Source organism: Diabrotica undecimpunctata, chromosome 1 (genome assembly GCF_040954645.1).
Source record: "Diabrotica undecimpunctata isolate CICGRU chromosome 1, icDiaUnde3, whole genome shotgun sequence".
Taxonomy (NCBI): Eukaryota; Metazoa; Arthropoda; class Insecta; order Coleoptera; family Chrysomelidae; genus Diabrotica; species Diabrotica undecimpunctata.
This window is the reverse complement of record NC_092803.1, coordinates 54,698,048-54,716,448: the sequence shown is the minus strand read 5'-3', so window position 1 is coordinate 54,716,448 and position 18,401 is coordinate 54,698,048. Positions and strand designations below refer to the sequence as shown.

Genomic DNA, 18,401 nt, shown 5'->3' with positions numbered 1-18,401 from the left:
ACTATTTTCTTTGAAATGTTTTTTACTAAATTATACAGGGTGTAACAACGGAACGAATTCTACTAGAGAAACTGCTACAAAAAAAAATCGTAGCTCCGTAGTGGCTACAAATTTAAATTGTTAATTTATATACCGACAGGATATATACCAACTTGGATCAATTATTACTATTAACAGTCTCAACAAATATTACAAAGAAAAGTATGTATGCACCAAAGAATAAAATTAGGCTAATAAACAAATAAAAATTTATGTAGCCTAAACGCTACCTAATGAATAAAGATAAAACTTACAATAACAGTGTCTGGTCTCTACTCCATTTCGGAAAAATCGTTATAACTGAAACTGCCAGTCTTTGAAAGACTCGCCGTTCATTTCGTCATGGTAGACGCCTGAATCTTTTTTTGCTAAAAATACACATTCTGAATTTGGTAGAAAACCTTTATCAGATCCAACATGTAACAAGACAAATCTCGGACCTCTTTGTTTTGGATCATTTAGACTAGTAGTCAAGCCTTTTAAAAATGCATCCTTATAACTGGTTATGGTTGAATCCATCCATACCTTATTTACTGCATGTCCGATATTTACCCAACTTTCATCCAAACAGAAAATATTGTATCCTTGATTTCGATAATTCTGTATTTTTCTAAGAAATTTATGCCTCCAATTTATTAGGTCAGGACGTTCCATCATTACTGCTTTCTTTTTTTTTATAAACAAACCCTATCTCTCGCAATAGTCTATATAGAGTACTTTTGAAAAATTTAGGCAAATGTTCGTGTAAATTAACGGCATCCAGGATAGCTTTGATTGTGGGAGGTATGTTCTTTTAGAAAAATTCCATGTGAATAAGTCTTTTCAATTGGCTTCTGATATTCTCATCGTAGGTAAATTCCCAATTGGTTTCCTTCTTAGTCTGTTTAAATTGGTTTCCTTCTTAGTCTTTTTACGTGGGTTTTTCAGAATTTTGGGTAAGTCTCCATTATGATCCAATCCTTGCTGACGAATTTTCCAGACTGTCCTATCGTTAACACCCAGCGCTGTCATTGTTGTAGAAACAATTTGTGTTGGAGTCAGATCGGAATTTGATTTTGTTGTATATATCAACATATTCAAAATAATTTGTCGCGTATATAAATCTAAAATTTGTCCTTGTTTGAAACTTTTCACCTCTAAATGCTCCATGTTTTTGACGCAGTACATAAAAAATGTTTAAAAATAAATTCCACTTATTTTTTGACAAGTTAACTTACCTTCTCGAATGCACACACAAAACAGTTAAACGGCTTCTACAAACTGCAAAACTGCTATGGATATACGCATTCGTATAACAATTAATAGATACTATTATCAGGAAAATTCTAAATGGGTATTTAAATGCCGAAATTTCTACACGGTTGAACCATTTCTACAAACGCCCACTAGTGAGTAAGCTATTATACGAATTCTACGACTTCCACTTCGGAGGTCATTATCGAAATACAAAATATTAATCAATTTTAAAAATTTGGTTGGTAAAAAATTCTTCTAATAATTAAATTTAATCTGACTCATTCATATCGGCAAATCAGACATATTAAATATTTTAAAGTAGAAGACATCAAAATCAGAAGAGTTGCAAGAATTTTATTAAAAGATAGTTCATTCAATTATATGAAATCAACTTTAACTTAAAAATACCAGTCACAAAAATCTTCGCATGTGATAAGTGTTTTAGGTTTAATCTTCGTATTTTGTGCTAAGGTATCTCCAGTTACTATAAGAATAATTGTTAATGAAACACCCTGTATAAATAATACTAAAATACAGATGATGTATTCTGGATATATTTTTGACTTATCTACTAATCGTGGCATTTTCTTTCTATTCATTTTAATTCTATTCAAAAGGTCTCCAAACATCCATTTCCGTAAATATGACAACAAGAGATGTAAGAAATTTTCTATTCGTCAAATACAACAGTGCTCAACAATTGATAAGGATCGAAGTAATATTTTACTCCAGAAACAGCCGAAGTTTGCAAAAATTTAATATAATTAAAGTAATAATATTACCCCGACTTTATTATCAATTTTAAACGACATAAAATAAATTTTGCCATTATGGCCATTTTTTACTAGGGTCAGCAAAAAGTTGAATATTAAAGTCGTCTATTTTTATTTATTCTATTCAAGTCATCATACTAGGATCTCAACAAACTTTTAAAATATTTGAAATCATAATTATGATCATAATCAATTGTTGAGCACTATATTACGACGACGTCCGAATATTTTCTGGAACAGTCATTAGGGCAAATCAGTGAATGTTATTGCAAAATTGTAAGTGCTCCGTGTGTAGGGGAGTGTTAAGTTCAAAGCCAGCTCTGCCACGTTGAGGCCGACGATGAACTAGCAACGCTGCAGCGTTTTCTTCCATTTGATTAACCTTTCAGTGCTAACGTGAATTATTTTGACGTAAGTGCTAACGTCCGTCTCTGGGACCGTATATTTATACATGCCCTAGTACTGTAAATTTTACCAATTTTTAAAATTTAATTACTTTAAGGGTCTTATTAAATACTTTTTTATTTAAAATAAATACAGTTTTATTTAAAAATTATGTTTATAAACATTTATTTTGACAAAAATAATTACTTAACAAAAACAAGCTACTATTCTAAAATGTGGGAAAAAAAACCCTAAAATCTTACTACAAACAAAAAATTTGCTTAGTTGCTTTTAAACTAAAGCTTACATTATCCACTTATAATAACCACACTTAAAAAATTCTAATAATACGAGGTAACTTTAAACTTAAAAAAAGTCAATCTTTTTCTAAACATTCCACACATATACCCTTTATGTGTTCTAAGCACATAAATTTATTACACGAGTAACAACTGTACTTTGTTTTTCGACTTTTCTGGCTTCCACAGTAAAAACAACGACCATGAGATTTTGCAATATTTTGCACATTCAACGTAATATCAAACATTTCTCTGAGTCGCATACTTATCATCCTTGGCATATTTGGTGCAATTGCTCTACGTCTGGCATGTGGTTCAAGCAATTGAATACCCATTGTCTCTAAAAATGTTCTTCTAAGTGGTATGCGTTGGGCTCTCCGAGCAGAATTACACTTGTATATTGTATATGAATTTATGCCGGCGATATTCAGTAGTGCATAAAATATCACCATGGGCCAGCGATTAGTCGATCTTGCACAATTGTAGCTTTCACACATCTTGTCAATAGTGTCCACTCCTCCCTTGGTTGCGTTGTAATCAATTATTATGTTAGGCTTACCAGTCTGGGGATCCAACGTATCATCTTCATAATGCATTGTTGACATCAGGAGCACAACTTTTTTCGGTTTTGGAATATACGAAACAATAGTGCATTTATCTTGAAATGCAAACATACTTGTAGAAGTAGGCCTATTTATAGGCGCCGTAAATTCCAAAGGCAGTTCTGGTCTATTTCTTCGAAGAGTTCCAATTATAGTGAGCTGATGATTGGCCAATAATGTATCAGCTAGCTGCTTACTGGTAAAAAAATTATCAAGTGTAACATTTCTATTTGTACCCCAGATAGGTCTGCACAAACGTACTACTAAATCCAAAGTCTTTGTGGTTTGCTGGTAGGGTCCCTGTGGTTGCTGACCAACATAAATTTATAAATTTGAGGTATAAGCTAATTTAGCATCAGTCAAGGCGTATATTTTTATACCGTACCTATTTGGTTTTTTTGGCATATAAACTTTGAACCCACAGCGTCCTCTAAAAGCTTCTAATTTTTCATCAACTGTACAATAGTGTGACATGGTGTAGTGTTTTGGCAAATTGGTGTTGAAGTCTTCAAAAAAGTTTCGAATAGGAGCTAATTTATCTATTTTTTGTCTCTCTGCACGAGTTTGTTTATTATCAAAGCGAATAAATGCCAATAAAAATTTGAATCGCTCGTATGACATTGTAAGGCGAAATATTTCTAAGGAAGTACCGTTTTTTCTAAACAAGTCGCGAGCATTGAGATGGTTATTCTTGAACTTTCCTGCTATGTACAACAGGCCTATCAGTGCTTTTATTTCTAGTATATCCGTCTTTCTGTAGGTTCTATTCAAAGGATCAGCATGTAGTTCAATATTTATATTTGTATTTATTACAATAAGTTCCAACATCTGGTCTGTTATAAAAGATCCCCAAATATCACTAAAGATTAATTTCTCCTTAGCATCCCCCTTTACTCCTGGTAAATGTCTCAGTAAATTGTCTGCTCTTGTACGCACTCGCTTATTACCAACATGCTTTCGCCATTTAGTTTTTTTATCCTTACCAAAAAAAATAGGAATTCGCCGGCAAATATTTTCTGCTTCTGCCTCATGAAATATATCATTTTCTGCTTCTGATATATCCTGTTCACTCTCTGTATCGAGATTTTGTATTTCAACTTCGTCTTCTTCAGAACTATCCGAAGAATCGTTGCATTCCAATTCATCATTACTATCAACGTCCTCTAGAAGTCTCTGCAAATATTTTTGCTCCTCCTCGTAGTTCATTTCTATTTCTAAAAAGTAAAAAAATAATATCTTATTCACTAAAAATACAACGTTAAAAGTTACAATCCTTACCTTTAGTACAGCCGCAAAAGCTAACATCCATCTCTGAGACCGAAATCGTGTGTAACGAACGAACCGTGTATCTACATTCAACAATATTTTAATACTAACAACGGTTAGGCAAAATATGAAGCTATTGAATGACCTAGCGCGAATATCGGAACGGATCGTTAATTATCGGTATGAATAGGTTAGCTCCGTCTGTGAGACCATGCGTTAGCACTGAAAGGTTAACATTGTCCGTAAGAGCCAACGCTGAAATATACTGGTGAACCCAAGTTTAGTTGTGACTTTAATTATTTGAGGTCATATATTTTATTGTAGTACAACTAATCCTTGTTATTTAGGGTTCGTATAGGTTCTTCGAACATACTCGTAACTTCTTAGAGAAAGGAAAAAATAATACAAAAAAAAATGTGCGGTAATCAATATATTTTATTTTTTAGTTTAGTTTATTAGTTTATTATAGAATTTATATATCCTCTTAATACAGGAATACTAGAATATACTCCCGGGCTTTTTGCTTTAGCACACTCGTATCCCCAAGAAGTTATGCCAATCAGAATCCCAGAAACTACTAAAGGTCCACCTGAATCTCCCTAAAAAAATATTGAGGTCAAATTTTAGTTATAATTTAAAACAAACAAAAAATTACCATTTTTATTCGGAATAAGCCACAATTTAAGTTTAAAATAAGTTTATTGACGTTTTAATTTCCATTTTGGAAATCTTTCTCAAATCAAGTCGTTCTCATTAATAAATTAAGTAACAACAGTAGTTCCGCTGATTTTCGCTTTAAACGAAATAAACTTCAAATAATTGGGGAAGTTAGAAAATTTAACAGAGCTCAAAAAGAAGTGTTAAAAATTAGTGCATACAGGTGATTGTAGTGAATAAATGTGATACCAGTCACACAAGTAAGATAGAACTATTTTAATAATTTTAACAAGTTTTGAGTAAATAAATAATTGTGTGAAAGCTTAAAAATCTGGTTTTGGCAAATATTTTAAGTACGAGGGCTCGACCCGCTTAGTCATTCCTACCCGTTTTTGGTAGATAAGAATGTAATTAGTGCCGACAAGAAATTAAATATCAAGATAAAAGCCACATAATTTTATCACAAAAATCCAGATCCTGCCTTAGAATACATTAGAAAAAAGGTAGTTTAGAATTTAATTAAATTCAAATAATAATATTAAAAAATTAATAGAAGTGACAAAGGAACAGAAAGCGAAATACAGACAGATGAAGAAACGAAATGCAAGAGAAGAGACCAGGATGAATATTTTAAAAGAAGTAAAATGACAAAGCGTGCACCTTCTAAAAGTGACACAGAGAAAAAGGGAGAGGAAGAGAATGTCATGATTAAAATGATGCAACAACTAATGAAAAAAAAAAAATGAAGACATGATAAACGAAATAAAGCAAATAAGGAAAGAACAAATGGGAAGTAATAAACAGATACAAGAGAGAGGAGGAAAACAGAAAATAAAAAACGACGTGAAACAATTACAAGAAAGAATAGAGCAATTGGAGAAAACAAGTAAAGAAAATAAGTAAAAAGAAAAGTTTGTTTATATCAGGTTAAAAAATAGATACAAATAATGATAAAAGAGAGCATGAACATATTCATATCACAAGAACTGCAGGCGCAAATAAAACTGAGGAACAAAAATAGGAAACTTTCGAAACAATCGATAAAATTGAGATACTAAATAGAAAAACTAAGTTAAAGTATCATAAAGATCGCATCTACGTAAATATTGATCTGACAAGGAAAGAAAAAAGTAAACAAAAACAGACAAAAATAGGCTATAAGAAGTTGTTCGTGATTGGAAAAAAATGGATATAAGATAAAGAAAAACAACAACTAAAAGAAAATACCAAAGAAAAATTACCAACAAAACTAGTAGCAGAAAAACAACTCTGGGGAGGTATGATACCGAAACGGCAAGGCGAAGAAAACGATTATGAAAAACGAAAAAGTAAACGGAAAAGAAAGGCAAAAATCTAAGGATATAAGAAAAATTGGACTGGGATGTGAGAGGTACGTATGAGCAGGAAGCTTTAAGAAACTTAGATCAAATTATAGAAAAATATACAATAGATATCCTTGCCCTATAATAAACGAAACAACTGAGAAATAAAATAATAATAATAGGAAAGAGCACACTGTTCAGAGTGGAGGGACCAAGAGATAATTTGAAGTGGGATTCATGGTGTCAGAGAAAGTAAACAGAGCAGTTGTAGATTTTCAACCAATATCAGACAGAATATGTAACTTGAGAGTAAGAGAAAAGTATAGGTAGATAAGTATAGATACGTATCATTAATGTACATGCGCAAACTAAAGATAAAGATTTAGAAACCAAAACGAAGTTCTACAAAAAGCTAAGCATCCTAATAGGGAATATACAGAAATACGATATAAGGATGATCATTGGTGACATGAATGCAAAATTTGGAAAGGAGGAAATATACAGAAGAATAACAGGGAACGAATTTTACGTATATGTAATTTGCTACAGAGAACAAAATAAAGATAGCTAGCACAAGTTCTGATCACAAAGACATTTAAGGTAACATGGACTTCTCTCGATGAAAATTAAAAAATCAGATAGATCATATCCTAATTAAAAGCAAACACGATAAGACAACAATCGATTGCAGGAGTTACTAAGAGGCAGATACCAACAGTGACCATACACTAATAATAGCAAAACTAAAACAAAAACTAAGAATAATTTCAAAACCTGTTAGAGATAGATATATTACCAATTAGACCGCCTTCAAGAGAAGCAGGTTATAAACAGACTAGTGTAAAAAATAAATGAAAAGCTAGAAAATCCAGTCAAACAGGATATAGAACAAGAGTATCAGATTATACAGATAGCCATGTCGGAAGCAGCGGAAAAGTTGTATGGAATGGTTGGATGTATGGAAAACAAGCAATTACGGAAAAAATGGCCCACATTACACGAATGCCAAATAATCGAAACGTTAAAACAATACTAAAGCAGGGAGAAATGGGGAAAAAAGAAGAGGACGTCCAAAGAAGAAATGTTTGGAAGCAGTAAACCAAGACTTGTCATAAATACTCGTGAGAAATTGGAGAGAGAAAGCAAGGGACCGAAAAAAAATAGAGGGAAATAACTTAGTATTTAGAAGCCAGGAGCCTACAAAGCCTGAAGTGCTGTTTATGTATATATATATATATATATATATATATATATATATATATATAATAAATTAAACAAATTTTGTTTTTTGTTACTTGGTAAAAAATTCTTGTAAAAATTTAAAAATAGAAAATTTGATAGATCTCAAAAATATAAACACGCATGGAAAAATGAACATAGTAGGATGGAACTTGAATGAAACGATTTAAGTATTTCCCTAAAAGAAACAGTTAGTAAAAAGAGAAAAATCAAAGAAGCGACTCCAATTATGCTAAATGAGACCAAAAGAGAAATACCACTATTAGTAAGTCAGTAACATATCGAGGATACATGATTTATGTTTTTAAATATAACATACATATATAATCAAAATCAAAATTAACGGGGAACTTCTTAATGTAATTAGATACGTGGACGACTCAGTAATTCTGTCAGAAAATATCGAAGGTTTCCAAATTCCAAATGATTCCTCGTAAGAGAATTTTTGGCAAATTATGCCACCTCAAAAGTTGATATTCTTGCAAATGTTTATAAACAGTTGTCTTGGGAATATAATTGTTATTTTTTTTCGGTAAGAAAAAATCACTTTTTTTGACAAAATTGACAGATTTAACCATAAAACTAATTCATAGCAGGTTATAATAAATGGTACAAATTAAAAACCAAAAACAAAAATTTGAGAATTGAACATATTTTTAAAGTACCGTATGGTATATATTATGTTATATTTTAAATACTCTGGCTGTTATTAGTTATTTAAAAGTGGTTATATTTTAAATACTCTGGCTGTTATTAGTTATTTAAAAGTGGACAAATGAAAAAAAAAACAATGCCGTAGGTACATTTTTAACTAATGGATTTTCCACAGCTTTTGGTCTATCGAGATGTTACAATTTTTAGTACTTAGTGTGCATGTCTTAGAAGATGCAATCATATTCGTTTAAGGTCTTGGGAAAGTAAGTATAAGCTTAAGTTTAAGTGTGTGGGGTCACCGCCCCTGTCCCTCGGACACTATCTGGAAAAAGAGGCGAAAAAAGTTTTCGCGCCGTATCTCGTAAACTGGTAACCCCTCAGTAAATTATATTAAATAATATTTGTAGCAAATTACATTATCTACAACTTTATTTCTATTCCTTTTCAGTGTTAAATGGAAAATAAAAAAGTGGTTAATAAAAATAACTTACTTTTTTTAAAGAATTTTCTTTTGGGCCTATAACTTTTTTTTAATCAATTTACAATAAAATGACAGAGCAATATTATAGAGGGTTTTCGGGCGAATAAGTTTTACTACAAATTGCAGTTGTTTATTATTTTTCACGGGATTTTTCATTAAGTGGACAGGATGTTTGTTTGGTGTTTTGATTTTTTGATTTGATTTGATTTGTTGCATTTTAGTATGGCGTTGAGGCGCACTAGATAATCGGGTATATGTTGGTTTTGTAGGTTGAACTGCCCGAATTAAATCAGACTCACAAATTCATACTTACATATTTATAAATAGAGGACTTTGGTGGTTGCAAACTTTACAACACTGACAATTACCAAAAATTTATTAATTAATATACTGTAAAATTATCATTTTGTCATGTTTTAGTCAAAATTTTCTTAGTTTCTAGTTTTCCAATATGGCTGCCCTAGACAACCATCTGAATATATTATGTTTGGTTTATACTTTTTTTTTTAATTTAATGGCAGGTCAGTATACGTTTTTAGTCATAATATTTTCAATGAGTAGCTGTCTCAAAATGAAAAATGATATGTTTTATTGGCTTCGAAAATTAATTTATTGTAGAATTAATACGGTATTTTGTAATAACCTACTGATTACCATTGTTTAAGCTAAACTCAAACGGGAATTAACTAAAGATTCCATCGTATTATAAAGTAAATACTCTTTAGAGAATTTAACTTTAGGAAATAAAAACAGAAGATTTACAGGATTAATATAAAGTCTAATAATCTTTAAAAGTTAGTTTGAAAACTTTACAGAAATGTTTGCAGAACGTGACTCTTGCATCCACGCTTCGTTGTTTCTTTTGCGAAAAATTCACGAGCACTGGACAAAACAAAGTTTATTTTGATTGGAATCATTTCTTCGAAAGATGAAAATTCTTTAATTTAAAAACTTTCCCATTATATTGAGATTCCAATGGTTTTTCAGTTAATTTTAATAATAACTTAGGTATGGAATTTACTAGAATAGTGTTTATTGGTAATGAAGGGCTAGTAGTAATTTAAGAAACCAGCGGGCAGTAAAATTAGAGCAAATATTGGAACAGTAAATACATACGCTTGAAGAACAATTATTACAACAGAAAAATTTATGTCCAATGTCCATTTAAATATCGTTTTCATAAAATGAGCAAAACAGTTTTAGGTATTTAATAAAGCAAACTATATGGAGGCGAAGTATTCTATATACTGATTTCATAATAATTATTTATTGTAAATTCTGTAACAATAACTTTGAATTAAAATGAAGTACGAGACTTTTAGAGCAGTTCAAAATATGGAAGGACGATTCAAAATAAAAACGCTTAGATAAATAATAAATGACAAGATCAAAAAATGTTCAAATGAAAAGAATAATAAAATTATGTTAAGAAACGTCTAGGTGCATGCACCAATCCATCAATTTCATTTAAGCATGGTTAGGCAAGTCCAGCGTTAAGATAAGAAGTGAAATGTTCGACCGAACAACTATGTTACCTTTTCCTTTTTTTCGGATTTTTTATATTATGAGTTCACCTTTTACTACTACTACTACTTGTCGGTTTATAACGTTCTCCGCCGTTTTCCGACTTCCAATCGCCACTTAGACCGGTTGTTCCATAGATCTTCTTCTATGGCCCTCTCTCTCAGTTCTTTATTTATTCCTTCGCTCCAACTTTTTCTCGGTCTACCTCGTTTTCTCTTTCCTTCTGGTTGCCACTTTAGTATTTCTTTTGGCATTCGTTGTTCGTCCATTCTTTGTAAGTGTCCGAACCAGATAAGTTGTTTTGTTGTTAGGTCATCTGTGATTGTTCGTTTGATTCCCATTATTTCTCTAATGCGTTCGTTGGTAATCCTTTCTCTTCTAGATCTTCCTGCGGCTCTTCTCCAAAAATCCATTTCCGTCGCTTTCAGCGTTGACAGTGTTCTTTCTTTCAGTGGCCATACCTCACAGCTGTATAAAGTGATACTTTTTACTATAGTCTCATATATCCTCTTTTTATTTTCTTTGCTGATGGATTGGTCCCATAAAATGGTGTTTAACATTGTGATGGCTTTTCTCCCTGACGTATTTCTCTCTCTTATGGCTTTGTCTAATGTTCCATCTTGTGAAATAGTGATACCTAGGTATTTGTAGTCACAGCAGTGCTTTATCGTAGTGTTTTCGTCTAATATGAGATCTTTTTGTTCTGCTCCAATGCACAGGTATTCGGTTTTCTTTTTATTTACTTCTAGACCCCATATATCATACTCTTCAATTAATTTTCGTGCCATATAGTTTAAATCGTCATAATCTTGAGCCATTATTACTTGATCGTCTGCAAAGTTAAGCGTATATACCATAGTATTGGTGAGCGGTATCCCCATTGTCCTGCATTTTTGTTTCCATCTTTTTAAAGCACTTTCGAGGTATATTTTAAATAAAGTGGGAGACAAGCAACATCCTTGCTTTAATCCTTTTGATGTTATAAATCCTGTTGTTATTTGTGTCCCCGCTTTTATCTTTATTATTGGTTGGTTGTATAGCACTTTGACGGCTTTTATTAATTCTATATTAATATTCGTGCTTTCCATTGATTGCCACAGCTTCTTCAGTGGAACGCTGTCGTAGGCTTTCCGTAGGTCGACGAACAACATATGAATCTCTTGATTCCTTGCCATCTTTTTTTCTATTATCTGGGTTAAGGAGAAAATGTGGTCAATAGTGGATCGACCCGTACGAAATCCTGCTTGTTCTTCTGCTTCATAATACAAGTATTCTCTCTCGATTCGGTTCTTTAACACCTTTCCATATATTCGACTCATAGATCCGGTTACAGCTATTCCTCGGTAATTTTCACAATTATTTTTATCACCCTTTTTATGTATAGTGCTAAGGTGTGATATCTTCCATTCCGTAGGGATTTCGCTTGTGTTTATGCATTCTTGAAAAAGTTGTCGAAGACATTCGTACAATTTGTTCGTTCCGTACTTAAACAATTCTCCGGGTATATCTCCTGGTCCGGGTGCTTTGTTCCTCTTCAGCTGTTTACATACATTTTTAATTTCCTCTGTTTTTAATCTTATTGGCGAGCCAACTATTGAAATTCTATCTTGGTTTTGATTTCTACGTTCCTGAAATTCGACTCTATTCTCTACCAAAAGTCCTTTGAAATACTCTTCCCAGTCTTCAGGTTTTATGCTCTGTATTACTTCTTTATTCTTTTCTTTTCTCAATTTTTTTATCAGTTTCCAGCTTTCTGTGCTTCTGGTTCCTCCTAGATAAGTATTTATTCGTTGGCAGTTTCTTTCCCAAGACTCGTTCTTCTTCTTAGAGATTTTCCTTCGTACTTCTGCTTGTTTTTCCTTATATTTTATTTTGTCTTGTAATGATTTAGAACTTAAATATTGTTGGTATAGTTGTCTTTTACATTTTATTTCTTCCTCTATTTCGTTATCCCACCAGTATGGTTTGTTTACCTTGGGTTTTATGTAGTATCCCATTGCTTCAAATGCTGCTTCGTGTAAACAGTTTTTTCGTTCACCTTTTTCGTTCTCTAAAACACTCTATATCTCCAGTTACCTTCTTTGAGGTCTCTATCACAATATTTTCTATGTATGTTTTTGATATTGTAGCAGGTCTTCTCCTTCGTTTTATTTCCGGCGGGTCCCAGCTTAATATTCTTTTTAGCCACTTGCAGATAGTTAGATAGATATATTTTCTAGATCTATTAGATAGATTACATTTTCTAGCCTGGCCATTTTTAAAGGGTCTAACAACTTCGAGAGTGGACCTTCCATGTAGCTCTATGTCTGTGGCTTTTCTTCGTCTACTGTAAAAAACCGCATATGAGCCAGCGTATTGCACTGACACAAAATGTACTCTGCTGCTTTTTCCTCTAGGTGACTTAATCTGCATAGACCTTATCTGTCAGTTTTATCAGCTTTATCTGCCTATTCAGCTTACAGTGCCCTGTTAGCAGACCTACTATAACTTTGACTGTTTTCCTGTCTTTGATTAATAATCTGCTGTAAATTTTGGCGAAAGTTCTGTATTGAACTGTTTTGCCTATATTTGTCCTATACAGAGTTCCACGTTAAGAAAATAACATTAGGCTTATGGAGATCAGTGTTGCCAAAACTCTTAGGCATGCGGTTTATTAGATTGTCGATATATGATTCATTCTAATCAGAGCCGTATTCTGCACTGTGTACTTGTAGTTAATTAATTTCACAAATAAAAGGATATGTATAGTTGAATACAAAATAATGCATTATCAATACCTGTTTCTTTAATAGACAGATATAGGTATGCATTTATTATAGGTCTAATAAAAATAGTTATATTTTACTATTGTTTAACATTACATATTGATTAACGGTTTAAATAAGATATAACTAAAAAAACAAGTGCAGCTTTAATTTTATTTTCATGTAAGTAATAACAACAATTACATACATAAAAATTTTTTCTTGTCTACAGGGTGAATCACCACTAATGGAACGAAAGATTACAGCGAAAGAGTAAAAAAATTAAATTACTAGTTTGTAAGTTGATAAAAGCTACATTTTAAAATTATTTTGAAATATACAGGGTATCCCAATTACAGGGTTGTTACTCCATCTTTTGCGCGGTCGGCCGATACTTTTTTTACCGATTAATGATTTATCTCTTGCTATTTTGACCACACGTGCCTCCCCCATTCGGCTTATGTGGTTATTCCAGTCTTTTTTCTATTTAGTGTCCATTCATTTATACACTATACGTTTATATATATATACATATATATATATATATATATATATATATATATATATATATATATATATATATATATATATATATATATATATATATATATATATATATATATATCTAAAGTAAAGTATTCAACTAGTGAATTCAGAGGTTTAATCGGTCATTCAGGTTAACAAATAAAAAAAGAAGTCAACTACTTCATAAGTTTATCGAAGACGTTTCGCTTTATATATCTAAAGCTTCATCAGTTCTCTAAAATATAAACAGATGACATAGAGTTTATAAGAAATACAGATGTTAATAGTTCATAACTTACAACTAATATGTAGTATATTATCGATGTTATTATATATCTACTGTAAACTTTACTCATTATTTAAAACTAACTTAACAAAAAAAAAACAAAAAACACAAACTCTGCAAAAAATGATGTTCATATTCATAGATACGAAGATTAAAAAAAATTTAAACGAACATTTGGCTTCATTTAGAGATGGTTCTCCAATGAAAATAAACAAAGCACTGATTTATTTCAATCGACGCGATACCGAAATTATATATATATATATATATATATATATATATATATATATATATATATATATATATATATATATATATATATATATATATATATATATATATTAAACCTAGAGCTAAGATTAATACTATTATAAAAATTAATATTAAACTCACCAGTCTTCCGGGTTGAACCGCGTCGATATCCATTGGGCCGAGCTTTCGACATCCTCTCTGATGTCTTCTTCAGGGCTTCCGAGGTTTCAGTCTCCTGAGTCCCCAGACACTACTACACTTATCACTAGTCACTTTACTATAAGACTTTTCGGATTTGGCACTTTGTGTCCGTCGATTTGCACACTATCACATAATTCACTCACTGCATATTAACATCATCCTCATCTTCTCTATCATCGCTATCACTTTCATTACTGTCACTGTCAACCGTCCCATTTATTACCACAGGATCAATATCGTCCATCAACCCATCAATAACCCAAAATTTTTGCTCTTCCTTAATAGCAAGTTTACAATAGTTTTTCCAGTTTTCCACTGTAACTACACCAAATGCATTTCTTATTAATTGTTCCATAGCGGCGGCCTTAAACTCTGTGGTGTGTGAGGCAATATGTCTTTTGACTTGACTCCATACCATTTCAATTGGATTTAACTCACAATGGTATGGAGGTAGTCTCAGAATGGCAACATTTTTCTCTTTGCACATCTCGTCGATTTTATATTTTATGTATTTTTCTTTGTATGTGTTTACGACTTCCATGAGCTCTGATTTTAAATAATCTTCTTCAAAAAAGACATCTTTCTCCAGCAACCACGTCTTAATTTGATCTTTATTGAAGGCTTGTGTCGGAATCGCTTCTTCTCTCCTCGAATGGTACGAAGCGTTGTCCATCACCACAACACTTTTCTCTGGAAGATTAGGAAGCAGCTTTTCCTTAAACCATTGTTCAAATATAGGACCATCCGTCTCATCATGATAGTCCGCTGAGTTTTTTTTAGCTAAAAACCAAAAAGCAGCATCTTCTACAAAGCCCAATTCGCTACCTGCATGCACTATAACAAATCGGGGGCCTCGTTGTGTCGGCTGTTTTAGGCCTGTTGACAACCCCTTAACAAACGCATCCCTGGTTGAAGTCACTGAGAGGTCCTTCCATTCTTTGGAAACACTATGTCCAACATTCACCCAAGTTTCGTCCAAACAAACGACGGTGTATCCTTGAGAACGAAATTTTTTTATTTCACGCAAATACGAATGCCTCCATTTTAGAATATTGGGCCGTTCAATCATGCTTGACTTTACTCCTCGTTTGCAAAAAACAAAGTTCATTTCATGGAGTATTCTCCACATTGTTGTGCGTGACATGTTTGCTAAATCTTTGTCTTTTTTAACCAGTGCAAAAACTTTGTTCAATGTCGGCGGTAAATTTTTAAAGAAAAAACTATGCACGATGGCACGTAGTCGCGTATGAACTACTGCATCGTAAGTGAACTTTCTGTTGTTCACTCTACTTTTGGTACGTTTTCTTGTTTTTTTTTTATGGGCATTAGTCCTCCTTCCGCAGCTTCTTTGCGGATTTTAAAAATAGTACTAAAACTTACTCCTGTCATAGCACTTACTTTATGGGTTAAACTTCTAACACTTTCACCACTTCTTAAGTTTAGATGATAATTAAATACATTTAAAACAATTCGTTTTGCACGGATGTCCAAGATATTCCCTTGGTATAATTTTTGAATTTCCATTTTCAATTAACATTTAACTGCAAAGTCAGAATAACAACTGAAGAACCACAAAGCCTTATTATTATTATTTAGTCTCAGAGAACGACATAAAATCGCTGACATACGCACACCGTATTATTTTAAGTTGCAATTAGTAATTACACCAAATTTATCTTAAAGATGCAGTAGCAGTAAACAAACCAACACACGTTATCAACATTATGAATATTACGAGGAGCACTCCCAAATCACGATTTACAATGTATAAACGTACATAATATCCACCTCATAAACTATATAAATAGACATCGTATACGAAACTCAGCATACCATATCATTTAGTAGTCCTTGTACGCGGAAGAATTGCTATAACTTAATTGGACCACTGTTGTTCTAGTGATAATATTTTAGCCAGGGCGTGCGTCAGGGAATTACAGTGCTTGAATTTATTCATTTATATTTATAATAAATGTTATCATTTATATTTTATGATCAGAAGAATAACAAAGATAAAATTAAATTAATAAATGTTAGAATGAGGTTTTCCAACAACATATTATGCGAATTCGTTAATGCATTGAATTAAAAAAATTAAATTAAATATGTAAAAATTGTTTTAAAATTAAATGTAATATCTAATGGCGGTTTCCCACCAAACGAACAAAATAAAAACAAAACAAAACACAAACTCGTATCCAATAAAACAAAATAGCAACTTTTCACAAACTTTACTAAAGACTGGCGTGTTTTGAAACAGTTCGTTTTGTTTTTCGAGTCCCGAGTTTTTGAAACTCGAGTCTGTTTAGTGGAAACGGTCAGTTGTGTTTATTAATGGACTACCTCACCTCTGACGTTACAATGGGCGGGGCTTCGAAAACCTTTCTAAACATTTCTACACTAAATACAAGATAGAGCTGCGGTAAGTATAAATAAACCGTCAACAGTATGATTGTTACGAGGGGCACTCCCACATAATGATTTTAACGATGTATAAACCTATATTTTCCTGTATTATGAAATACATATGAAAATATGAAGTAGACATCGTAGCATAAGTCGTTCACAGGAATAACAGAACTGAAAATAACTGAATAAACATGTTAGAATGAGGTTTTCCAACAACATAATAACGTGAATCCGTTATTGTAATGCACGGAATTAAAATACAATTACATTAAATGTGTAAAAATGTTTTTAACGTAATATTTAAGGTTGAAACGGAGTTGCCACTCGTGAACTGAGCTCTTAATGGCACTCCATTCGTTGGTTTAAGGAAAACGAAATTTCAAAGCAAAAACCTATGCAAAGGTCAGAAAAATCTTGTCAAAAATAAAAACATTCAACATATCTGAGTAATAAATAAAACAAAAAACTCAAAGTGTAACTTAGGTAATATTTTACTCAGAATCTACCTCGAGTGCCTGTGAATACCTTCTTTTTTCTTTACCCATTTCATCTACAATATGCTAACAATAGTGTATTTTTTTATGTTTATTCACAATAGTCAAAAGCTCGACTTTTAGAACTGAATTGTCAAAACTTTTGATCGCAGCCACTTTTGAATATCCGCTTTCTTCAACTCGGTTGTCGATATTTATTAAACGGGGAGTATATAACGAATATATTAAGATAGAAAAAAACATGGCGACTACCAAAATGGCACTACACAGGATCTTGATTATATAGAACGTATAGTTATGTACGAGATATCATAAGGCACTATGAATGAAAATAAATTTACTATAGACAAATTTTGATTTATTGACTTAAGGAAGGCCTCTGGCTAAGTTCAAAATAAACAACTGATCGAAACCTAACTTGCGACAGAGCAAATGAAAAGGGACGATATAACGAATCTATTAAGATATGTAATTGATTTTCTATCTTAATATATTCGTTATATCCTTCCCTTTCATTTTCTATATCGCGTGATAGGATTTGATCAGTTGTTTATTTTGTACTCAGCCAGAAGAATTCTTAGTCAATAAATCAAAATTTGGCATACGGTTTTGCTTTCGTATTAAATTATTAAATGTATACAGCATGTTCAGCAGAAAGTCGAACAAAAGATGTGGGATCTTGACAATATCATTGAGACTCAAGTTGAACCACTGATAATTAACGTAGTTAATGAGAGCAGCACGTCAGACTCTGATTATGAATAAAATATTAATTTACACTGTGAGTTTTTTGTTTTATTTATTAGTCAGATATGTAGAATGTTTTTATTTTTGACGAATGATTTTGTCGGACATTTGCATAGGTTTTTGTTTGAAACTTCGTTTTCCTTAAAAAAGAATGGGGTGCGATTAAGAGCTCAGTTCATGACTGGCAGCCCCGTTTAAACCGGAAGCTCTTAGATATTAATACTCATAATTTCAACGCAATTTAAGAAGTTTTTACTTCTGGCGGCA

At 32.1% G+C, this 18,401-nt stretch overlaps 1 protein-coding gene across 1 annotated transcript in view; it reads right to left on the bottom strand.

Moving 5' to 3' along the window:
* The window catches only part of LOC140447752 (ovochymase-1-like), a 148,951-nt gene that overhangs the window by 57,532 nt on the left and 73,018 nt on the right, over positions 1-18,401 (bottom strand). Inside the window, exons 12-14 of the mRNA XM_072540628.1 lie at positions 5,057-5,198; positions 3,719-4,577; positions 3,291-3,529 (exon numbers count right to left, since the gene is read on the bottom strand). Of these exons, the coding sequence (XP_072396729.1) occupies positions 3,291-3,529; positions 3,719-4,577; positions 5,057-5,198 (1,240 nt within the window). The remainder of the gene's footprint in view (positions 1-3,290; positions 3,530-3,718; positions 4,578-5,056; positions 5,199-18,401) is intronic.